The sequence below is a fragment of the Petromyzon marinus genome, chromosome 62, assembly GCF_048934315.1.
Source record: "Petromyzon marinus isolate PM22_M1 ecotype Great Lakes invasive population chromosome 62, UKy_Petmar_22M1.pri1.0, whole genome shotgun sequence".
Classification (NCBI taxonomy): Eukaryota; Metazoa; Chordata; class Hyperoartia; order Petromyzontiformes; family Petromyzontidae; genus Petromyzon; species Petromyzon marinus.
Genome location: NC_133728.1, coordinates 3673825 through 3699664, shown reverse-complemented (window position 1 = coordinate 3699664; position 25840 = coordinate 3673825). Strand labels below are relative to the sequence as shown.

General features: G+C 57.3%; 1 protein-coding gene across 2 annotated transcripts in view; it reads right to left on the bottom strand.

Moving 5' to 3' along the window:
- Positions 1 to 3157: 3157 nt before the first annotated feature.
- LOC116955946 (serine protease 33-like) overlaps positions 3158 to 25840 on the bottom strand; it is a 41495-nt gene continuing 18812 nt past the window's right edge. For both annotated transcript variants that reach the window (XM_076053676.1, XM_032977305.2), the window contains exons 5-14: positions 23312 to 23386; positions 21765 to 21897; positions 21459 to 21587; positions 19881 to 19924; positions 15632 to 15800; positions 13008 to 13177; positions 11265 to 11363; positions 9791 to 9933; positions 5417 to 5569; positions 3158 to 3725 (exon numbers count right to left, since the gene is read on the bottom strand). In XM_076053676.1, the coding sequence (XP_075909791.1) occupies positions 3711 to 3725; positions 5417 to 5569; positions 9791 to 9933; positions 11265 to 11363; positions 13008 to 13177; positions 15632 to 15800; positions 19881 to 19924; positions 21459 to 21587; positions 21765 to 21897; positions 23312 to 23386 (1130 nt within the window). In that variant the 3' untranslated portion in view covers positions 3158 to 3710. The remainder of the gene's footprint in view (positions 3726 to 5416; positions 5570 to 9790; positions 9934 to 11264; positions 11364 to 13007; positions 13178 to 15631; positions 15801 to 19880; positions 19925 to 21458; positions 21588 to 21764; positions 21898 to 23311; positions 23387 to 25840) is intronic.

Sequence of the window (25840 nt, the reverse complement as noted above, 5' to 3'; positions counted from 1 at the left end):
CCGTGGGTGGATCACCCGTGGGTGGATCACCCGTGGGTGGATCACCCGTGGGTGGATCACCCGTGGGTGGATCACCCGTGGGTGGATCACCCGTGGGTGGATCACCCGTGGGTGGATCACCCGTGGGTGGATCACCCGTGGGTGGATCACCCGTGGGTGGATCACCCGTGGGTGGATCACCCGTGGGTGGATCACCCGTGGGTGGATCACCCGTGGGTGGATCACCCGTGGGTGGATCACCCGTGGGTGGATCACCCGTGGGTGGATCACCCGTGGGTGGATCACCCGTGGGTGGATCACCCGTGGGTGGATCACCCGTGGGTGGATCACCCGTGGGTGGATCACCCGTGGGTGGATCACCCGTGGGTGGATCACCCGTGGGTGGATCACCCGTGGGTGGATCACCCGTGGGTGGATCACCCGTGGGTGGATCACCCGTGGGTGGATCACCCGTGGGTGGATCACCCGTGGGTGGATCACCCGTGGGTGGATCACCCGTGGGTGGATCACCCGTGGGTGGATCACCCGTGGGTGGATCACCCGTGGGTGGATCACCCGTGGGTGGATCACCCGTGGGTGGATCACCCGTGGGTGGATCACCCGTGGGTGGATCACCCGTGGGTGGATGACTTTAACGGGGCGAGGCTGGATATGAGTGGACGCGGCCTCTGGGGCGACGGATTGGAAGCGGCGACCCTCGTGGCTTGCCCGCCGCCCGTTCAAAATCACCACCGTGGCAGTGAACACAGCGAGGGTGGCAGCGCCCTCCTAAAAACAACGACGGAATCTTGAGACTCGCTAAAGCGTTCCCGTGCGTGTGTGCGCGTGTGTATGTGTGTGCGTGTGTGCGCGTGTGTATGTGTGTGCGTGTGTGTATGTGTGTGCGTGTGCGCGTGTGTGTGCGTGTGCGCGCGTGTATATAAGGTCTGTGGCACAGCGGTCAGCGCTACGAACCCGGCGACCCAAGTTCGATTCCGCGCTCACGGCCACCAACACCACAGTGACGATTATCTGAACCGGTGCTTGGCCTCATCCTCAAATGAGTACCCGGTGGGGTGTGTTGACATCGCCACTGGGGAGACAAAGGCGGCCGGGCGTGGTGCTGGCCACCAACCCCCTCGTGTGCCGTGCCGGACTTAATAGCTGCTGCTCGCTAACAGCACTTGCCCCTACAGTCAAGGCTACACGGGGATCTTTGTCTTCATATATATCTACATACAAATAAATAAAGCCATTAACCTCACGAATAATCAGCAAGTAAATAGCCAACACTTTAATAAATAAAAACATTGCAGATGATCGTCTTTGGCACCAGCAGAATTAACCCGAGTGTCGACAGTTACAGAAATCAACGAGTCATCGTCGCTAGCGATCGTTGCTAACGAGCGTCGCTAGCGAGTGAACATCGCTAGCGAGTGTTGCTAACGAGCGTCGCTAATGAGCATCGCTTGCGAGCGCACCTCTCTAACGTTCTCCCTGAGCCGTTAACCCTACCCCAGAGGAGATGCATTGTGGGAGTTTCCCACCGTCCGTGCCGAACAGCCAATCGGATTCACTCGAAGTGGGTTGTTCTGGGGCTGCACTGCCACGGCGTCTCTGGGTTTAGTGGTGGTGGTAGTGGTGGTAGTCGCAGTGGTGGTAGTGATGGTAGTGGTGGTTGGTAGTGGTGATAGTAGTGGTGGTGGTGGTTGGTAGTGGTGGTGGTAGTGGCGGTAGTGGCGGTGGTGGTAATCGCGGTGGTGATAGTGATGGTAGTGGTGGTTGGTAGTGGTGATGGTAGTGGTTGTGGTGGTTGGTAGTGGTGGTGGTAGTAGCGGTGGTGGTAGCGATGGTGGTAGTGGTGGTTGGTAGTGGTGGTGGTAGTAGCGATGGTGGTAGCGATGGTGGTAGTGATGGTAGTGGTGGTTGGTAGTGGTGATGGTAGTGGTTGTGGTGGTTGGTAGTGGTGGTGGTAGTAGCAGTGGTGGTAGCGGTGGTAATAGTGGTAGTGGTGGTTGGTAGTGGTGGTGCTGGTGGTGGTGGTAGTGGTGATGGTAGTGGTGGTAGTGGCGGTGATGGTAGTGGTGATGGTAGTGGCGGTGGTGGTAGTGGTAGCGGTGGTGGTAGTGGCGGTGGTGGTAGTGGCGGTAGTGGTGGTGGTGGTAGTGGCGGTGGTGGTAGTGGTGGTAGTGGCGGTGGTGGTAGTAGCGGTGGTAGTGGTGGTGGTAGTGGTGGTGGTGGTAGTGGTGGTAGTGGTGGTAGTGGTGGTAGTAGTGGTGGTAGTGGTGGTGGTGGTAGTGACGGTGGTAGTAGTGGTGGTAGTGGTGGTAGTAGTGGTGGTAGTGGTGGTAGTGGTAGTAGTGGTGGTAGTAGTAGCGGTGGTAGTGGTGGTAGTGGTGGTGGTAGTGGCGGTGGTGGTAGTGGTGGTAGTAGTGGTAGTGGTGGTGGTAGTAGTGGTAGTGGTGGTGGTAGTGGTGGTAGTGACGGTGGTGGTAGTAGTGGTAGTGGTGGTGGTAGTGGTGGTAGTGGTGGTGGTAGTAGTGGTAGTGGTGGTGGTAGTGGTGGTAGTGGTGGTGGTAGTGGTAGTAGTGGTGGTAGTAGTGGTAGTGGTGGTAGTGGTGGTGGTAGTGGTGGTGACGGTGGTGGTGGTAGTGACGGTGGTAGTAGTGGTGGTAGTGGTGGTGGTAGTGGTGGTAGTGGTGGTAGTGACGGTGGTAGTAGTGGTAGTAGTGGTGGTAGTGGTGGTAGTGACGGTGGTGGTGACAGCAGCGGCAGCGCAACCGCGAAAATAAATCCTGCGAGGGTGAACGTCGCGGCTCCGCGCATCGCTCAGGGCCCGGCGCGACGCCCGACGTTTCGCCCTGCGAGGCTTCTCCAGGAAACCCATTTGGGCTCCTGGTAAGTAAAATGAAGTTATGATAAAATAATAAAAACCAGCGCACACACAGCTGCAGAAACGTCGCAACGTGGTGCAAGATGGCGGCACAGCCCAACCCCCCAACCCCCCCTTCATATCCCCCCCCCCAACTCTCCCTCCCCCCCCAGTTCCCCCCCCCAACTCTCCCTCCCCCCCCAGTTCCCCCCCCTCCCTCCCCTCCCTCCCCAGTTCCCCCCCCAAAACTCTCCCTCCCCCCCCCCCCCCAGTTCCCCCCCCAGTTCCCCCCCCTCCCTCCCCCCCAGTTCCCCTGCCATCTGACCAAACGACGTGAACCTCTTCAACAGCCCACGGTTTTGAATCTGAAAGATAAAACGGCGACGACCGGCAGCGGCGGCGACGACAGAGGGCGCAGCGGCGGCGACCCAACGCGACAATTGTGCAAACCAAAGAAAAAGGAAATAATTAAATCGTTTTAAAACAACGTGGTGATTTGTAAACTTCGCTCGGCGCGTTTCGGTTACGCACCTCTCCCCCCCCCCCCTCTCTCCCTGCGCGTGCGTGCACACGAGTGCGTGCACACGCGTGCGAGCGTGTGTGTGTACACGCTTAGGTGTACGCGCGTGCGTGCGCGTGTGCGTGAACATGTGCACACGTGCGTGAACATGTACACGCGTGCGTGCGTGTACACGCGTAGGTGCACACGCGTGCGTGTGCGTGAACGTGTACACGCGTGCGTGCGTGCGTGTGCGTGAACGTGTACACGTGTGCGTGTGCGTGCCGGCCCGGTGAGAACCCGTCGATCCGGCGCCCTGAGCTCCCCACGGTGTCCACCGCACCGCCGTCCACCGCACCGTCAAGTCCTCTCCGTCTGCACAAGAAGCGTCGCACGCTCAGCACCCACCCCGCAACCTCCCGCGGTGGTGGGCGAGCGGTGGTGGGAGAGCGGTGGGTGAGCGGTGAGTGGTGGTGAGTTGAGTGGGCGGTGAGTGAGCGAGCGGTGAGTGAGCGGTGAGTGAGTGGGCGGTGAGTGAGTGAGCGGTGAGTGAGTGAGCAGTGAGTGAGTGAGCGGTGAGTGAGCAAGCGGTGAGTGAGCAGTGAGTGAGTGGGCGGTGAGTGAGTGAGCGGTGAGTGAGTGAGCAAGTGGTGAGTGAGCGGTGAGTGAGCAAGCGGTGAGTGAGCGGTGAGTGAGCGAGCGGTGAGTGAGCGGTGAGTGAGTGAGTGAGCGGTGAGTGAGTGAGTGAGCGGTGGTGAGTGAGCGGTGAGCGAGCGGTGAGTGAGTGAGCGGTGAGTGAGTGAGGCGAGCGGTGAGTGAGTGAGCGGTGAGTGAGTGAGCGGTGAGTGAGTGAGCGGTGAGTGGTGAGCGGTGAGCGAGTGAGCGGTGAGTGAGTGAACGGTGAGTGAGCGGTGAGTGAGTGAGCGGTGAGTGGTGAGCGGTGAGCGAGCGAGCGGTGAGTGAGCGGTGAGTGGTGAGCGGTGAGTGGTGAGCGGTGAGCGAGCGTGCCTGCATGACGTTGTGAAGCCAGGGCAGCAGGGTGGAGACGCGGGAGTAGACACCAGCAGAGCGGTGAGTGGTGAGCGGTGAGTGGTGAGCGGTGAGCGAGCGGTGAGTGGTGAGCGGTGAGCGAGCGTGCCTGCATGACGTTGTGAAGCCAGGGCAGCAGGGTGGAGACGCGGGAGTAGACACCAGCAGAGCGGTGAGTGGTGAGCGGTGAGCGGTGAGTGGTGAGCGGTGAGTGGTGAGTGGTGAGCGGTGAGTGAGCGTGCCTGCATGACGTTGTGAAGCCAGGGCAGCAGGGTGGAGACGCGGGAGTAGACACCAGCAGAGCGGTGAGTGGTGAGCGGTGAGCGGTGAGTGGTGAGTGGTGAGCGGTGAGTGGTGAGTGGTGAGCGAGTGTGCCTGCATGACGTTGTGAAGCCAGGGCAGCAGGGTGGAGACGCGGGAGTAGACACCAGCAGAGCGGTGAGTGGTGAGCGGTGAGCGGTGAGTGGTGAGCGGTGAGTGGTGAGTGGTGAGCGGTGAGTGAGCGTGCCTGCATGACGTTGTGAAGCCAGGGCAGCAGGGTGGAGATGCGGGAGTAGACACCAGCAGAGCGGTGAGTGGTGAGCGGTGAGCGGTGAGTGGTGAGTGGTGAGCGGTGAGTGGTGAGTGGTGAGCGAGTGTGCCTGCATGACGTTGTGAAGCCAGGGCAGCAGGGTGGAGACGCGGGAGTAGACACCAGCAGAGCGGTGAGTGGTGAGTGGTGAGCGGTGAGTGGTGAGTGGTGAGCGGTGAGCGGTGAGCGAGCGTGCCTGCATGACGTTGTGAAGCCAGGGCAGCAGGGTGGAGACGCGGGAGTAGACACCAGCAGAGCGGTGAGTGGTGAGCGGTGAGTGGTGAGCGGTGAGTGGTGAGCGGTGAGTGAGCGTGCCTGCATGACGTTGTGAAGCCAGGGCAGCAGGGTGGAGACGCGGGAGTAGACACCAGCAGAGCGGTGAGTGGTGAGCGGTGAGTGGTGAGCGGTGAGTGGTGAGCGGTGAGTGGTGAGTGGTGAGCGAGCGGTGAGTGGTGAGTGAGCGTGCCTGCATGACGTTGTGAAGCCAGGGCAGCAGGGTGGAGACGCGGGAGTAGACGCCGGGACGCCGGGCGTGCCCACAGCCGTCTCCCCAGCTCGTCACGCCGGTCAGCAGCCAGCGGGACACTCCGGCACACACCAGCGGACCACCGCTGTCTCCCTACACACACACATCACACACAGATTACACACAGATTACACACAGATTACACACAGATCACACACACATTACACACACACAGATTACACACACACACAGATTACACACACACAGATTACACACACATTACACACAGATTACACACAGATTACACACACACACAGATTACACACACACAGATTACACACACAGATTACACACAGATTACACACAGATTACACACAGATTACACACAGATTACACACACAGATTACACACAGATTACACACACACACATTACACACAGATTACACACAGATTACACACACATTACACACAGATTACACACACACACACATTACACACAGATTACACACAGATTACACACACATTACACACAGATTACACACACACATTACACACAGATTACACACACACACAGATTACACACAGATTACACACACATTACACACACATTACACACAGATTACACACACACACATTACACACAGATTACACACAGATTACACACAGATTACACACACACACAGATTACACACACACACAGATTACACACACACACACAGATTACACACACACACACAGATGACACACACACAGATTACACACACACACACAGATGACACACACACAGATTACACACACATTACACACACATTGCACACACAGATTACACACAGATTACACACAGATCACACACACACACACAGATTACACACAGATTACACACACACACACAGATTACACACAGGTTACACACACACACAGATTACACACAGGTTACACACACACACAGATTACACACAGATTACACACAGATTACACACACACAGATTACACACACACAGATTACACACACAGACAGATTACACACACAGACAGATTACACACACACAGATTACACACACACACACAGATTACACACAGATTACACACAGATTACACACACACAGATTACACACACACACAGATTACACACACAGATTACACACACACACAGATCACACACACACAGATTACACACACATTACACAGATTACACACAGATTACACACACACAGATTACACACACACACAGATTACACACACATTACACACACATTACACACACACAGATTACACACAGATTACACACAGATCACACACACACACACAGATTACACACAGATTACACACACAGATTACACACAGATTACACACACACACACAGATTACACACACACACACAGATTACACACAGGTTACACACACACACAGATTACACACAGATTACACACACACACAGATTACACACACACAGATTACACACAGATTACACACACATCACACACAGATTACACACAGATTACACACACACACAGATTACACACACACACAGATTACACACAGATTACACACACACACAGATCTCACACACACACACAGATTACACACAGATTACACACACACACACAGATTACACACAGATAACACACAGATTACACACACAGATTACACACACACAGATTACACACAGATTACACACACACAGATTACACACACACACAGATTACACACACACACACACAGATTACACACAGATTACACACACACACAGATTACACACATATTACACACACACACACAGATTACACACACACAGATTACACACACACACACAGATTACACACACACACACACACAGATTACACACACACAGATTACACACACACAGATTACACACACACACAGATTACACACACACACAGATGACACACACACACAGATGACACACACACACAGATGACACACACACAGATTACACACAGATGACACACACACACAGATTACACACAGATTACACACACACAGATTACACACAGATTACACACACAGATTACACACACACAGATTACACACACAGAGATTACACACACACACAGATTACACACACACAGATCACACACACACACATATACACACACAGAGACACACACACACACACAGACACTTAACACACACACAGCTACACAACAACAACCACCATTCGCAACTAAGTGGCGGTGACGTCATCACGACGCTTGTGCCAGGCTACGTGCACGTTGAGGCCACGTGAAGTGTCGAACGCCCACTGGCAGCAGGTCACGGGACAGACCCTGCAGGTGCCACGGGTCGACTGAGTGAGATGACTACTGGCCGATACACCACGTGTGCCCCCTTACTGTGCCAACGTGCTGTTGTGAGGGTATGAGGGTGAGCGTGTGTGGGTGAGCGTGTGTGGGTGAGCGTGTGTGGGTGAGCGTGTGTGGGTGAGCGTGTGTGAGTGAGCGTGTGCGGGTGAGGGTGTGAGTATGTGGGTGAGCGCGTGCGGGTGAGCGTGTGTGGGTGAGCGTGTGTTGAGTATGTGGGTGAGCGTGTGCGGGTGAGCGTGTGAGGGTGAGCGTGTGTGCGTGTGCGCGTGTGCGTGCGTGTGTGGGTGTGTGGGTGAGCGTGTGTGGGTGTGCGGGTGTGGGTGAGCGTGTGTGCGTGTGCAGGTGTGCGGGTGAGCGTGTGGGTGAGCGTGTGTTGAGTATGTGGGTGAGCGTGTGTGGGTGGGTGTGGGTGTGTGGGTGAGCGTGTGTGTGCGGGCGAGCGTGTGAGGGTGAGCGTGTGAGGGTGAGCGTGTGTGGGTGTGGGTGTGTGGGTGAGCGTGTGTGTGCGTGTGAGGGTGAGCGTGTGAGGGTGAGCGTGTGTGCGTGTGCGCGTGTGTGGGTGTGTAGGTGAGCGTGTGTGTGCGTGTGTGAGCGTGTGCGTGTGTGGGTGTGGGTGTGCGGGTGAGCGTGTGTTGAGTATGTGGGTGAGCGTGTGTGTGCGGGTGTGTGGGTGAGCGTGTGTGTGTGTGCGTGTGTGTGCGTGTGTGTGCGTGTGGGTGTGTGGGTGAGCGTGTGTGGGTGAGCGTGTGCGTGTGAGCGTGTGCGTGTGCGGGTGAGCGTGTGTGCGTGTGTGGGTGAGCGTGTGTGCGTGTGTGGGTGCATGTGGTTGTGTGTGTGTGGGTGTGTGGGTGAGCGTGTGTGTGTGTGCGTGTGTGGGTGCGTGTGGTTGTGTGTGTGTGCGTGTGTGGGTGTGTGGGTGAGCGTGTGTGTGTGTGTGTGTGCGTGTGGTTGTGTGGTTGTGTGTGTGGTTGTGTGGGTGAGCGTGTGTGTGTGTGCGGGTGTGCGGGTGTGCGTGTGTGCGTGTGTGTGCGTGTGTGCGCGTGTGTGCGTGTGTGTGCGTGTGTGGGTGTGTGGGTGAGCCTGCGTGTGTGTGTGCATGTGTGGGTGTGTGGGTGTGCGTGTGTGGGTGTGCGTGTGTGCGTGTGTGGGTGTGTGGGTGAGCGTGTGTGTGCGTGTGTGTGTGGGTGTGTGGGTGAGCGTGTGCGTGTGAGCGTGTGTGGGTGAGCGTGTGTGCGTGTGTGGGTGCATGTGGTTGTGTGTGTGTGCGTGTGTGGGTGTGTGGGTGAGCGTGTGTGCGTGTGTGGGTGCGTGTGGTTGTGTGTGTGTGCGTGTGTGGGTGTGTGGGTGAGCGTGTGTGTGTGTGCGTGTGGTTGTGTGGTTGTGTGTGTGGTTGTGTGGGTGAGCGTGTGTGTGTGCGTGTGTGGGTGTGCGTGTGTGCGTGTGTGGGTGTGTGGGTGTGTGCGTGTGTGGGTGTGCGTGTGTGTGTGTGCGTGTGTGCGTGTGTGGGTGTGTGGGTGAGCCTGCGTGTGTGTGTGCGTGTGTGGGTGTGCGTGTGTGTGCGTGTGGGTGTGTGGGTGAGCGTGTGTGGGTGAGCGTGCGTGTGTGTGTGCGTGTGTGGGTGTGTGTGGGTGTGCGTGTGTGCGTGTGTGTGTGTGGGTGTGTGGGTGAGCGTGCGTGTGTGTGTGCGTGTGTGTGTGTGTGCGTGTGGGTGTGTGGGTGAGCGTGTGTGTGCGTGGGTGTGTGTGTGCGTGTGTGTGTGTGGGTGTGTGCGTGTGCGTGTGTGTGCGTGTGTGTGTGTGTGTGCGTGTGTGTGTGTGGGTGTGTGTGTGTGTGGGTGTGTGTGTGTGTGGGTGTGTGTGTGTGTGGGTGTGTGTGTGTGTGGGTGTGTGTGTGTGTGGGTGCGTGTGTGGGTGTATGGGTGAGCGTGCGTGTGTGTGTGTGGGTGTGTGCGTGTGTGGGTGTGTGGGTGTGCGTGTGTGTGTGTGTGTGAGCGTGTGCGTGTGCGTGTGTGTGTGTGTGAGTGTGTGTGTGAGCGTGCGATGTTGTTCACCTGGCACCCGTCGATGCCCCCTTTCTCGTATCCGGCACACACCATGCGTGGGGTGATGGCACCACGGTAGTAGCTGCCCGAGTTGCAGAGCGCCGTGGAGAGGAGCGGCACGCGGGCCTCCTGCAGTGTGGGGGACACCGCGTCTGGGGGGGGGAGCGGGGGGGGGGTGGTATCATCGTCGTTATCATCGTCGTCATCGTCGTCATCGTCGTCGTCATCGTCGTCGTCTTCATCGTTATCATCGTCGTCATCGTCGTCAACATCGTCGTCGTTATCATCGTCGTCATCGTCGTCAACGTCGTCATGATCGTCATCGTCGTCAACATCGTCGTCGTCAACGTCATCGTCATCGTCGTCCTCATAATCCTCGTCGTCGTCGTCACCATCATTATCGTCGTCGTCAGTGTTCACGTCAGCAATAACATCTCATCGGCTGTATCATCAGTGGTCTGCTTGCTGGTGGTGGTCGAAAGGTTGTGGTGGTGGTGGTAACGTTGTGGTTATCTCTGCGGTTGTTGTGGTGGTCAGGTTGTAGTTATGGTGGTGGTTATCTCTGGTTGTTGTGGTGGTGATTGCGATGGCAAGGATGTGGTTGTAGTGGTGGCAAGGTTGTGGTGGTGGTAACGTTGTGGTTATCTCTGCGGTTGTTGTGGTGGTCAGGTTGTAGTTATGGTGGTGGTTAATCTCTGGTTGTTGTGGCGGTGATTGCGATGGCAAGGATGTGGTTGTAGTGGTGGCAAGGTTGTGGTGGTGGTGGTGGTAACGTTGTGGTTATCTCTGCGGTTGTTGTGGTGGTCAGGTTGTAGTTATGGTGGTGGTAATCTCTGGTTGTTGTGGTGGTGATTGCGATGGCAAGGATGTGGTTGTAGTGGTGGCAAGGTTGTGGTGATGGTGGTGGTGGTGGTAACGTTGTGGTTATCTCTGCGGTTGTTGTGGTGGTCAGGTTGTAGTTATGGTGGTGGTTAATCTCTGGTTGTTGTGGTGGTGATTGCGATGGCAAGGATGTGGTTGTAGTGGTGGCAAGGTTGTGGTGGTGGTGGTAACGTTGTGGTTATCTCTGCGGTTGTTGTGGTGGTCAGGTTGTAGTTATGGTGGTGGTAATCTCTGGTTGTTGTGGTGGTGATTGCGATGGCAAGGATGTGGTTGTAGTGGTGGCAAGGTTGTGGTGATGGTGGTGGTGGTAACGTTGTGGTTATCTCTGCGGTTGTTGTGGTGGTCAGGTTGTAGTTATGGTGGTGGTTAATCTCTGGTTGTTGTGGTGGTGATTGCGATGGCAAGGATGTGGCTGTAGTGGTGGCAAGGTTGTGGTGGTGGTAACGTTGTGGTTATCTCTGCGGTTGTTGTGGTGGTCAGGATGTAGTTATGGTGGTGGTAATCTCTGGTTGTTGTGGTGGTGATTGCCATGGCAAGGATGTGGTTGTAGTGGTGGCAAGGTTGTGGCAAGGTTGTGGTTGTGGGAACGAAGTCCGCTCACTCGTGTGTTCGTCGGTTCGGCCCCAGCCCGTGATCCAGCACATCTGCCCCGGTGGGGAGTCAAACTCAGCTCCGGGCAGACACGCGGGCGACACGGAACCTGCACGGAGACGCACACAAAGACAAAGATCCCCCGTGTAGCCTCAACAGACTTGCGGGGAAAGTGCTGTCATAGCGAGTAGCAGCAACGGCACACGAGGGGGGATGGGGGGGTGGGTGGTCAGCATCCGCGCCCGGTGGGCCACCATTGTCGAGGCCCAGTCGACCTAGGGGAGGCCCCGGGGACCGGTTCAGATAATCGTCACCGGTGGCGTTGGCCGTGAGCGGGAATCGAACCCGGGCCGCACGGGGTTCGTAGCGCGGCGTAGCGCTAACCGCTACACCACCGCTCCCCACACACACACACAGAATTACACGCACACACATACAGAATTACACGCACACACATACAGAATTACACGCACACACATACAGAATTACACGCACACACGCACGCACACAGAATTACACGCACACACACAGAATTACACGCACACACACAGAATTACACGCACACACACAGAATTACACACACACGCACACAGAATTACACGCACACACATACAGAATTACACGCACACACATACAGAATTACACACACACGCACACAGAATTACACGCACACACATACAGAATTACACGCACACACATGCAGAATTACACGCACACACGCACACACACAGAATTACACGCACACACACAGAATTACACACACACAGAATTACACGCACACAGAATTACACGCACACAGAATTACACGCACACACGCACGCACAGAATTACACGCACACACACGCACACAGAATTACACGCACACGCAGACACACACAGAATTACACGCACACAGAATTACACACACGCACACACACAGAATTACACACACACACACAGAATTACACGCACACACAGAATTACACACACACACAGAATTACACATACGCACACACACAGAATTACACGCACACACACACAGAATTACACACACACAGAATTACACGCACACACACGCACACAGAATTACACACACACAGAATTACACGCACACACACGCACACAGAATTACACGCACACACACAGAATTACACGCACACACACACACAGAATTACACTCACACACACACACAGAATTACACGCACACACAGAATTTCACGCGCACACACAGAATTACACGCACACACACGCACACAGAATTACACGCACACACACAGAATTACACACACACAGAATTACACGCACACACACAGAATTACACGCACACACACACACGCACACAGAATTACACTCACACACAGAATTACACGCACACACACGCACACAGAATTACACGCACACACACAGAATTACACACACACGCACACACGCACACACACAGAATTACACGCACACACACACAGAATTACACACACGCACACACACAGAATTACACACACACACACAGAATTACACGCACACACACACAGAATTACACACACGCACACACACAGAATTACACACACACACACAGAATTACACGCACACACACACAGAATTACACACACGCACACACACAGAATTACACGCACACAGAATTACACGCACACGGGACACGCGCACACAACGTGGCGACACGTGACGCGGCGACGTTACGGGAAGGGGGGGGGGGAGAGCCCCCACCTCCTCGCCCCCCCCCCTCCACCCCCCACTTCCCCCCCCCCCCCGCCTCACCCGAGAAGTGCGCGGGGCCCTGCAGGCGCAGCAGAGCGACGTCGAAGTCGGACGACTGGGGGTCGTAGAGCGAGTGGAAGTAGAGCTTGTCCACCACCAGGTAGGGGGCGATCATGGACGGCTGTTCCACCAGGCCGGCGTACACCTTCCACAGGCCCGGCAACGTGTTGCTGGCAACGGTCGGCAACATCATCATCGTGGTCGTCGTCATCGTCAGAAAAGCCCTCGGCATCATCATCGTCATCATCGTCATCATCAGCAACGACGTCGTCGTCATCTTCATCGTCGCCGTCGTCATCGTCAGCAGCAGCAGCAACATCGTCATCAGCAACAACGTCATTGTCGTCTTCACGATCAGTGTCAGAAAAGGCCTGAGCATCGGCAACAACGTCGTCGTCATCATCATCGTCGTCTTCATCGTCGTCAGCAGCAGCAATATCGTCATCGTCAACATCGTCGTCATCATCATCATCATCATCGTCCTCATCGTCGTCAGCAGCAGCAGCAGCAGCAATATCGTCACCATCAACATCGTCGTCATCATCATCATCATCATCGTCCTCATCGTCGTCAGCAGCAGCAGCAATATCGTCGTCGTCGTCGTCATCGTCAGCAGCAGCAGCAACATCGTCATCGTCAACATCGTCATCGTCAACATCGTCGTCGTCGTCGTCAGAAAAGTCGTCGGCATCATCATCAGCAACAACGTCATCATCGTCTTCACGATCAGTGTCAGAAAAGTCGTCGGCATAATCATCAGCAACAACGTCATCATCGTCTTCACGATCAGTGTCAGAAAAGTCGTCGGCATCATCATCAGCAACAACGTCATCATCGTCTTCACGATCAGTGTCAGAAAAGTCGTCGGCATCATCATCAGCAACAACGTCATCATCGTCTTCACAATCAGTGTCAGAAAAGTCGTCGGCATCATCATCAGCAACAACGTCATCATCGTCTTCACGATCAGTGTCAGAAAAGGCCTGAGCATCGGGCAACGTCGTCGTCATCATCATCGTCGTCATCGTCGTCAGCAGCAGCAGCAGCAATGTCGTCATCGTCAACATCGTCATCGTCAGAAAAGTCGTCGGCATCAGCAAACAGCGTCGTCATCGGCAACTTCGTCATCTGCTACTGCCATTACTACCACGACTGCCGCCACTGCTGCCACTGCTGCCACTGCTGCTACTGCTGCGGTGCGGTGGTGCGGTGCATGCGGTACAGTCCGTGTGTGCGGTGCATGCGGTACAGTCCGTGTGTGCGGTGCATGCGGTACAGTCCGTGTGTGCGGTGCATGCGGTACAGTCCGTGTGTGCGGTGGCGCGTGTATGCAGTCCGTGCACGTGGTGCATGCGTGCAGTGCGTGTGTGTGGCGGTGTGGTCTGTGTGTGTGTGTGCGGTGCGGTCTGTGTGTGTGTGCGGTGCGGTCTGTGTGTGTGGTGGTGCGGTCTGTGTGTGTGTGCGGTGCGGTCTGTGTGTGCGGTGGTGCGGTGGTACGGTTCGCGCAGTGAGTGCAGTGGTGCGGTGGTTGTGCGGTGGTGCGGTGGTTGTGCGGCGGTAGTGCGGTGGTTGTGCGGTGGTAGTGCGGTGGTAGTGGTACAGTGGTTGTGTGGTAGTGCGGTGGTAGTGGTACAGTGGTTGTGTGGTAGTGCGGTGGTAGTGGTACAGTGGTTGTGTGGTAGTGCGGTGGTAGTGGTACAGTGGTTGTGTGGTAGTGCGGTGGTAGTGGTACAGTGGTTGTGTGGTAGTGCGGTGGTAGTGGTACAGTGGTTGTGTGGTAGTGCGGTGGTAGTGTGGTAGTGGTACGGTGGTTGTGTGGTAGTGCGGTGATAGTGCGGTGTTAGTGCAGTGGTACGGTGGTTGTGTGGTAGTGCGGTGGTAGTGCGGTGGTAGTGCGGTGGTAGTGCGGTGGTAGTGTGGTAGTGGTACGGTGGTAGTGCGGTGGTAGTGCGGTGGTAGTGCGGTGGTAGTGTGGTAGTAGTGCGGTGGTAGTGCGGTGGTAGTGTGGTAGTGGTACGGTGGTAGTGTGGTGGTAGTGTGGTGGTTGTTCGGTGGTAGTGCGGTGGTAGTGTGGTAGTGGTACGGTGGTTGTGTGGTAGTGTGGTGGTAGTGCGGTGGTAGTGTGGTAGTGGTACGGTGGTTGTGTGGTAGTGCGGTGGTAGTGCGGTGGTAGTGTGGTAGTGGTACGGTGGTTGTGTGGTGGTGTGGTGGTAGTGCGGTGGTAGTGCGGTGGTTGTGTGGTAGTGCGGTGGTAGTGCGGTGGTAGTGTGGTGGTAGTGTGGTCTTAGTGCGGTGTTGGTGCGGTGGTAGTGCGTTAGTGGTACAGTGGTTGTGTGGTAGTGCGGTGGTAGTGCGGTGGTAGTGCGGTGGTAGTGTGGTGGTGCGGTGGTAGTGCGGTGGTTGTGTCGTAGTGCGGTGGTAGTGCGGTGGTAGTGTGGTAGTGGTACGGTGGTAGTGCGGTGGTAGTGCGGTGGTAGTGTGGTGGTGGTACGGTGGTAGTGCGGTGGTAGTGGGGTGGTAGTGCGGTGGTTGTGTGGTAGTGCTGTGGTTGTGTGGTAGTGTGGTGTTGGTACGGTGGTAGTGCGGTGGTAGTGCGGTGGTAGTGCGGTGGCTGCGCGTCTCACTGCACGACGCAGTGAGCGGCCGTCACCACCCAGGAGGGCGCCACGATGGAGCCGCCGCACACGAGCGAAGCGTCGTAGTGCAGCGACACTTGCCATGGCCAGCGGCCCCCCGCCGCCGGGCGGCCCCCCACCACTCGCGAGCTCTCCAGGGGGGCTCCTCCGCCACACGCTGGGGGGGAGGGGGAGTGGGGGGCACATCGTCGTCGTCGTCGTCACAATCACAGTCGTCGTCACAATCACAGTCGTCGTCGTCGTCACAATCACAGTCGTCGTCGTCGTCACAATCACAGTCGTCGTCACAATCACAGTCGTCGTCACAATCACAGTCGTCGTCACAATCACAGTCGTCGTCACAATCACAGTCGTCGTCGCAACTTGCGTCAACATCGCCGCGCCAGCGACACCTCTCCTGTGTCATGGCTGCTGATGGTGATTGCTGCTGCTGATGATGTTGTTGTTGTTGTTGGGTTGGGTGGGTTTAAGTGGTTGGGTGGGTGGTTGGGTGGGTGGTTGGGTGGGTGGTTGGGTGGGTGGTTGGGTGGGTGGTTGGGTGGGTAGTTGGGTGGGTAGTTGGGTGGGTGGTTGGGTGGTTAGTTGGGTGCGTGGGTGGTAGGTTGGATGGGTGCGTGACTAGGTAGGTGCATGACTGGGTGCGTGGTTGGTTGGTTGGGTGGGTGGTTGGGTAGGTGGGTGGTTGGTTGGGTGGTTGGTTGGGTGGGTGGTTGGGTGGGTGGTTGGTTGGGTGGGTGGTTGGTTGGGTGGGTGGTTGGTTGGGTGGGTGGTTGATTGGGTGGGTGGGTGGTTGGTTCGGTGGGTGGGTGGTTGGTTGGGTGGGTGGTTGGGTGGGTGGTTGGTTGGGTGGGTGGTTGGTTGGGTGGGTGGTTGGTTGGTTGGGTGGGTGGGTGGTTGGGTAGGTGGGTGGTTGGTTGGGTGGTTGGTTGGGTGGTTGAGTGGGTGGTTGGTTGGGTGGGTGGTTGGTTGGGTGGGTGGTTGGTTGGGTGGGTGGTTGATTGGGTGGGTGGGTGGTTGGGTGGGTGGGTGGTTGGTTCGGTGGGTGGGTGGTTGGTTGGGTGGGTGGTTGGGTGGGTGGTTGGTTGGGTGGGTGGGTGGTTGGTTGGGTGGGTGGTTGGTTGGGTGGGTGGGTGGTTGGTTGGGTGGGTGGGTGGTTGGGTGGGTGGTTGGTTGGGTGGGTGGTTGGTTGGGTGGGTGGGTGGTTGGTTGGGTGGGTGGGTGGTTGGTTGGGTGGGTGGGTGGTTGGGTGGGTGGGTGGTTGGTTGGGTGGGTGGGTGGTTGGTTGGGTGGGTGGGTGGGTGGTTGGTTGGGTGGGTGGGTGGTTGGTTGGGTGGGTGGGTGGTTGGTTGGGTGGGTGGTTTGGTGGTTGGGGGCATGGGTGGGTGCGTGGTTGTGTGTGTGGCTGGGTGGGTGTGGGTGGGTGGACGTGTGGCTGGGTGACACGTCTCTGTGTGTGTAGCTGGCTGGGTGACACGTCTCTGTGTGTGTGTAACTGGGTAGCTGGCTGGGTGACACGTCTCTGTGTGTGTAGCTGGCTGGGTGACACGTCTCTGTGTGTGTGTAGCTGGCAGGGTGACACGTCTCTGTGTGTGTGTAGCTGGGTAGCTGGCTGGGTGACACGTCTCTGTGTGTGTAGCTGGCTGGGTGACACGTCTCTGTGTGTGTGTAGCTGGGTAGCTGGCTGGGTGACACGTCTCTGTGTGTGTAGCTGGGTAGCTGGCAGGGTGACGCGTCTCTGTGTGTGTAGCTGGGTAGCTGGCTGGGTGACACGTCTCTGTGTGTGTGTAGCTGGCTGGGTGACACGTCTCTGTGTGTGTAGCTGGGTAGCTGGCTGGGTGACACGTCTCTGTGTGTGTGTAGCTGGCTGGGTGACACGTCTCTGTGTGTGTAGCTGGGTAGCTGGCAGGGTGACACGTCTCTGTGTGTGTAGCTGGGTAGCTGGCTGGATGACACGTCTCTGTGTGTGTAGCTGGGTAGCTGGCTGGGTGACACGTCTCTGTGTGTGTGTAGCTGGCTGGGTGACACGTCTCTGTGTGTGTAGCTGGGTAGCTGGCAGGGTGACACGTCTCTGTGTGTGTAGCTGGGTAGCTGGCTGGATGACACGTCTCTGTGTGTGTAGCTGGGTAGCTGGCTGGGTGACACGTCTCTGTGTGTGTGTAGCTGGCTGGGTGACACGTCTCTGTGTGTGTAGCTGGGTAGCTGGCAGGGTGACACGTCTCTGTGTGTGTAGCTGGGTAGCTGGCAGGGTGACACGTCTCTGTGTGTGTAGCTGGCAGGGTGACACGTCTCTCTGTGTGTAGCTGGCTGGGTGACACGTCTCTGTGTGTGTAGCTGGGTAGCTGGCAGGGTGACACGTCTCTGTGTGTGTAGCTGGCTGGGTGACACGTCTCTGTGTGTGTGTAGCTGGCAGGGTGACACGTCTCTGTGTGTGTGTAGCTGGGTAGCTGGCTGGGTGACACGTCTCTGTGTGTGTAGCTGGCTGGGTGACACGTCTCTGTGTGTGTGTAGCTGGGTAGCTGGCTGGGTGACACGTCTCTGTGTGTGTAGCTGGGTAGCTGGCAGGGTGACGCGTCTCTGTGTGTGTAGCTGGGTAGCTGGCTGGGTGACACGTCTCTGTGTGTGTATCAGGCTGGGTGACACGTCTCTGTGTGTGTAGCTGGCTGGGTGACACGTCTCTGTGTGTGTAGCTGGCTGGGTGACACGTCTCTGTGTGTGTGTAACTGGGTAGCTGGCTGGGTGACACGTCTCTGTGTGTGTGTAGCTGGCTGGGTGACACGTCTCTGTGTGTGTAGCTGGGTAGCTGGCTGGGTGACACGTCTCTGTGTGTGTAACTGGGTAGCTGGCTGGGTGACACGTCTCTGTGTGTGTAGCTGGGTAGCTGGCAGGGTGACACGTCTCTGTGTGTGTAGCTGGGTAGCTGGCTGGGTGACACGTCTCTGTGTGTGTAGCTGGCTGGCTGACACGTCTCTGTGTGTGTAGCTGGGTAGCTGGCAGGGTGACACGTCTCTGTGTGTGTAGCTGGGTAGCTGGCTGGATGACACGTCTCTGTGTGTGTAGCTGGGTAGCTGGCTGGGTGACACGTCTCTGTGTGTGTGTAGCTGGCTGGGTGACACGTCTCTGTGTGTGTAGCTGGGTAGCTGGCAGGGTGACACGTCTCTGTGTGTGTAGCTGGGTAGCTGGCAGGGTGACACGTCTCTGTGTGTGTAGCTGGCAGGGTGACACGTCTCTCTGTGTGTAGCTGGCTGGGTGACACGTCTCTGTGTGTGTAGCTGGGTAGCTGGCAGGGTGACACGTCTCTGTGTGTGTAGCTGGCAGGGTGACACGTCTCTCTGTGTGTAGCTGGCTGGGTGACACGTCTCTCTGTGTGTAGCTGGCTGGGTGACACGTCTCTGTGTGTGTAGCTGGCTGGGTGACACGTCTCTGTGTGTGTAGCTGTGTAGCTGGCTGGGTGACACGTCTCTGTGTGTGTAGCTGGCAGGGTGACACGTCTCTGTGTGTGTAGCTGGGTAGCTGGCTGGGTGACACGTCTCTGTGTGTGTAGCTGGCAGGGTGACACGTCTCTGTGTGTGTGTAGCTGGCTGGGTGACACGTCTCTGTGTGTGTAGCTGGGTAGCTGGCTGGGTGACACGTCTCTGTGTGTGTAGCTGGCTGGGTGACACGTCTCTGTGTGTGTAGCTGGGTAGCTGGCTGGGTGACACGTCTCTGTGTGTGTAGCTGGGTAGCTGGCTGGGTGACACGTCTCTGTGTGTGTAGCTGGCTGGGTGACACGTCTCTGTGTGTGTAGCTGGGTAGCTGGCTGGGTGACACGTCTCTGTGTGTGTAGCTGGGTAGCTGGCTGGGTGACACGTCTCTGTGTGTGTAGCTGGGTAGCTGGCTGGGTGACACGTCTCTGTGTGTGTAGCTGGCAGGGTGACACGTCTCTGTGTGTGTGTAGCTGGGTAGCTGGCAGGGTGACACGTCTCTGTGTGTGTAGCTGGGTAGCTGGCAGGGTGACACGTCTCTGTGTGTGTAGCTGGCAGGGTGACACGTCTCTGTGTGTGTAGCTGGCAGGGTGACACGTCTCTGTGTGTAGCTGGCAGGGTGACACGTCTCTGTGTGTAGCTGGCAGGGTGACACGTCTCTGTGTGTGTAGCTGGCTGGGTGACACGTCTCTGTGTGTGTAGCTGGCTGGGTGACACGTCTCTGTGTGTGTAGCTGGCTGGGTGACACGTCTCTGTGTGTGCGCTGGGTTTCTCACGCAAGCACTGCAGAGTGATGACCTTGCCGGTGCCACAGGTCTCCCTGTGGGAAGAATAAAACACTCACTCACCCACACAGTCACTCACCCACACAGTCACTCACCCACACAGTCACTCACCCACAGTCACTCACCCACACAGTCACTCACCCACACAGTCACTCACCCACACAGTCACTCACCCACACAGTCACTCACCCACTCACTCACCCACCCACACAGTCACTCACCCACTCACTCACCCACTCACTCACTCACCCACACAGTCACTCACCCACACAGTCACTCACCCACACAGTCACTCACCCACTCACTCACCCACTCACTCACCCACTCACTCACCCACTCACTCACCCACACAGCCACTCACCCACTCACTCACCCACTCACTCACCCACACAGCCACTCACCCACTCACTCACCCACACAGTCACTCACCCACACAGTCACTCACCCACACAGTCACTCACCCACTCACTCACCCACTCACTCACCCACTCACTCACCCACACAGCCACTCACCCACTCACTCACACAGTCACTCACCCACACAGTCACTCACCCACACAGCCACTCACCCACACAGCCACTCACCCACACAGTCACTCACCCACACAGTCACTCACCCACACAGTCACTTACCCACACAGTCACCCACACAGTCACTCACCCACACAGTCACCCACACAGTCACTCACCCACTCACTCACCCACACAGTCACTTACCCACTCACTCACCCACACAGTCACTCACCCACCCACACACTCACCCACACACTCACCCACATACTCACCCACACGCTCATCCACACAGCGACCCACCCGCTCACCAACTCACCCACTCGCTCACCCACACAGCCACTCACCCACTCGCTCACCCACACAGCCACTCACCCACTCGCTCACCCACACAGTCACTCACCCACTCGCTCACCCACTCACTCACCCACACAGCCACTCACCCACACACTCACCCACTCGCTCACCCACACACTCAGCCACACACTCAGCCACACAGCCACTCGCTCACCCACTCACTCACCCACACAGCCACTCACCCACTCACTCACCCACACAGCCACTCACCCACACACTCACCCACTCGCTCACCCACACACTCAGCCACACACTCAGCCACACAGCCACTCGCTCACCCACTCACTCACCCACACAGCCACTCACCCACTCGCTTACCCACACACTCACCCACTCGCTCACCCACTCACTCACCCACACACTCGCCTACACGCTCATCCACACAGCCACCCACCCGCTCACCAACTCACCTACTCGCTCACCCACACAGCCACTCAGCCACTCGCTCACCCACACAGTCACTCGCTCACCCATTCACTCACCCACACAGCCACCCACCCACTCGCTCACCCACCCACTCGCTCACCCACACAGGCACACAGCCACTCGCTCACCCACTCACCCACACAGCCACTCACTCACACAGCCACTCACCCACACAGCCACTTACCTACTCAATCAGCCACTTGCTCACCCACACAGCCACTCGCTCACCCACCCACCCACTCACCCACCCACCCACTCGCCCACCCACCCACCCACCACGTCTGGAAGACCGTGGCGACCGTGGCGGTGGTGGAGTCCGCGATGGCCGCGGGGTTGGCCCTGAGGAACGTGGAGGAGGCGTTCAGCCCCAGCGTGGCCACGTCCACCGCCTCGGCACTCTCAACACTGGGGGGGGGGGGGGAGGGGGGGCAGCATGGCACCGTGAGTGGGGAGGGGATTTCGTGCGGCACACCGTGGTGTGATTTGTGTGCAGTGCGGCGTGTACCAGGGAAGTGTGGGCGTGCACATTCACCCCACTCGCCCCCCCCCCAACCCCCCCCCTCACTCGCCCCCCCCCCCCACCTGTCGTAGCCCATGGAGCTGCAGCTGAAGTGGGAGAGGGCGCCGCTCCACCCGTCGGAGCAGGCGAACCCCCACGGCCCGCGGGCCCCCGGCACAAACACCTGGAGCACCTGGGCACGTCCCCACACTCGCACTGGGGGGGGCGGGGAGGGGGGGGGGCATTGTAATGACAACACAGCGGTGCAGTTGCACCTTCACTCGCCCCAACACTCACCCACTCGCACAAACACTCACCCACTCGCTCACCCACTCGCCCAAACACTCACCCACTCGCTCACTCGCTCGCTCGCTCACTCACTCGCCCAAACACTCATCCACTCGCTCACTCACCCACTCGCCCAAACACTCACCCACTCGCTCACTCACTCACTCACCCACTCGCCCAAACACTCACCCACTCGCTCACTCGCTCACTCACTCACTCGCCCAAACACTCACCCACTCGCTCACTCACCCACTCGCCCAAACACTCACCCACTCGCTCACTCGCTCACTCACTCACTCGCCCAAACACTCACCCACTCGCTCACTCGCTCGCTCGCTCACTCACTCGCCCAAACACTCACCCACTCGCTCACTCACTCGCTCACTCGCTCACTCACTCACTCACCCACTCGCCCAAACACTCACCCACTCGCTCACTCACTCACTCACTCGCTCACTCACTCACCCACTCGCTCACTCACTCGCTCACTCACCCACTCGCTCACTCACTCGCCCAAACACTCACCCACTCGCCCAAACACTCACCCACTTGCCCAAACACTCACTCACTTGCTCACTCACTTACTTGCTCACTCACTCGCTCACTCACTCACTCACTCGCCCAAACACTCACCCACTCGCACAAACACTCACCCACACACTCACTCACTTGCTCGCCCAATCACTCACCCGCTCGCTCACTCACTCACCCACTCACTCGCCCAAACACTCACCCACACACTCACTCACTCTCTCGCCCAAACACTCACCCGCTCACTCACTCACTCGCCCAAACACTCGCTCCCTCGCTCGCTAACTCACTCGCCCAAACACTCACCCACACACTCGCTCGCTCACTCACTCGCCCACTCACTCGCCCAAACACTCACCCACACACTCGCTCACTCACTCGCCCGCTCACTCACTCGCTCGCCCAAACACTCACCCCGCTCGCTCGCTCACTCACTCGCCCAAACACTCACCCACTCACTCGCCCAAACACTCACCTGCTCGCTCCCTCGCTCACTTGCCCAAACACTCACCCACCCGTCCGCCCGCCCACTCACTGACATGCTCGCTCATTCATTGACCAACTCATTCGCTCACTCACTCACCCACTCGCCCAAACACTCACCCGCTCGTTCATTCATTCATTCACTCGCTCACTCGCGTATTCACTCGCCGAAACACTTACCCATGCTCCTGCTTGCTCACTCACTCACCAGCTCGATCGCTCACTCGCTCGCCCACCCAACCACCCATGCACTTCATCATTCAACCACTCGCTCACTCGCTCACCCACCCGCACATCCGCTCACTCGCCCGCCCGCTCACTCACTCACTGCAAGATGAAGCTACTGTGTCCCGCGTTCCATCACAGCTCACTGCCATGATGCTTCTGTTGATGGCTGGCTCTCCTGCAACAACATCAGCACCATCATCATCTAAAGCATTCTCATCATAATCGTGAATGTTATCATTGTCACCATGACCATCACCATTATCACCATCACTACTAGCAAAATCTCCATTCCATCATCATCATCATCACCAATGCAATCATCACTAGCCGAATCACCATCACCATCATCCAAACCAATGTCATCATTATCATCATCATCACCAGCATCATCACCACCACCACCACCTCTGGCATAGCAAACATCAGCATCGTCAATATCATGAACAAGGTCATCATCATGACCTGCCTGGGCCAATGTGAACCTGCGAAGAGAGACGCCCAGACCCAGGGCTTGAACCCAAAGATAGCGGCAGCCCTGACTCGGTGCCTCTGACACGGCCATTGTGAACCTTCCGAGAGAGACGGAGGGACACCGAGACCCAGGCGAGGAGTGGGATTTCACCCTCAGTCTCTGGTAGCCTCACAAAGTTGGGGGAGGGGAGCGAGGGAGCGAGGGAGGGAGGGAGGGAGCAAGGGAGGGAGCGAGGGAGGGAGGGAGCGAGGGAGGGAGCGAGGGAGGGAGCCAGGGAGGGAGCGAGGGAGGGAGCCAGGGAGGGAGCGAGGGAGGGAGCGAGGGAGCCAGGGAGGGAGCGAGGGAGCGAGGGAGGGAGCGAGGGAGGGAGGGAGCGAGGGAGGGAGCCAGGGAGCGAGGGAGGGAGCCAGGGAGCGAGGGAGGGAGCGAGGGAGGGAGCCAGGGAGGGAGGGAGGGAGCGAGGGAGGGAGCCAGGGAGGGAGGGAGGTATAATTTATCTAATATCAGAATCTGTATTTATGCTGCAGGAGGAATCCGATGAGCTATAAAGCTTTTTTTCAGAGATGTCCAGTCGGGGAACGGGGTCAGAACGTTACAACAACAAATACAATACAATAGAGCGACCAGATAGAGGTGAGATCAGAGACAGCCAGAGAGAGATCAGAGACAGCCAGACAGAGATCAGAGACAGAGACAGCCAGAGAGAGATCAGAGACAGCCAGAGAGCGATCAGAGACAGAGACAGCCAGAGAGCAATCAGAGACAGCCAGACAGAGACAGACAGAGATCAGTGCAAAAGCAAACCCGCATTACGAAGAGACACACGGCAATCGGCGTTTAAAAAAAAAATATCACTCAACGATGCAGTCGTCCAGAGGCTCCCCCTGTATAGCCTTAACAGACTGTAGGGGCAAATGCTGTTAGCGAGCACCTATGAAGGCTGGCACGGTGGGGTGGGTGGCCAACACCACGCCCGGCCGCCTTTGTCTCCCCCAGTGACGATGTTTACTACACACCGCTACACCAGGTACTCATTTGAGACCGAGTCGACCTAGGGGAGGCCCAGGACCGGTTCAGATAATCGTCACTGGTGGTGTTGGCCGTGAGCGGGAATCGAACCCGGGTCACCGGTTTCGTAGCGCAGCGTAGCGCTAACCGCTACATCACCGCTCCCCACACAACAACAACTGCCATTTGCCACTAAGTGGCGGTGACATCACCACGACGCTTGTGCCAGGCTATGTGCACCCTGAGGCCACGTGAAGTGTCGAACGCCCGCTGGCAGGAGGTCACGGGGCAGACCCAGGTGCCACGGGTCGACTGACTGAGATGACTGGCTGATGCACCACCTGTGCCCCCTACTGTGGCAACCTGCTGTGCTTTAGCCACCCGGCGCTCCGCTCGTTGTTGTGAGCGTCGCTCCTCCGCCCTCCTTTGTTGTTGGAGGGCGACTACCTCCAACTGCCCAGTAGCGTCCTTCACGAGCCTCCTCCACAGAGGCCGATATTGACACCGCTGGTACCAGTCATCGGCAAGTCCACTCAGCTCCACGTCCTCCTGTACCACATCACTCCATCTCTTCTCTAGCTCGTGCCGCGCCCGCTTAGCCCCCTCAATCCGGCCGAACAAAAGCTGTTTCGGCATGCGGTGGCTGGGCATGCGGGCTACATGACCCAGCCATCGCAGCCTTCCCCGCCGGAGGAGCTCACCGATGGGACCTTGCCCAGATCTTTCAAGGATTTGTGAGCTCCTCACACAATCCAGTCTGGTTAAACCCAGGATGGATCGTAGGCAGGCCAGCCTAAATGTTTCTAACCGGCGAAGATGTTCCATTAGGGGGGTCCACGTTTCGCAAGCGTAGAGAAGGGAGGGAATGACCGTGGCCGAGAAGACCTGAAGCTTAGTGCGGAGCGATAGACCAGGTAGCTTCCACACAGCGTTACGCAACCGATGAAAAGATATTGCCGCTCGACTGATTCGGAGTGAGACCGATTGGGAGTTGTGGGGGTGGAGTGTCCGATGGTACAAAATACCCAGGCAGGTGCTTAGTTTTGGTGGGGCTGATGGTAAGGCCCCATCTCTTAGTGGCACGCTCCAGTCTCAGCAGCAGCGTCTCCAACTCCTCCTCTGAATGAGCAGCTATTACCAAATCATCAG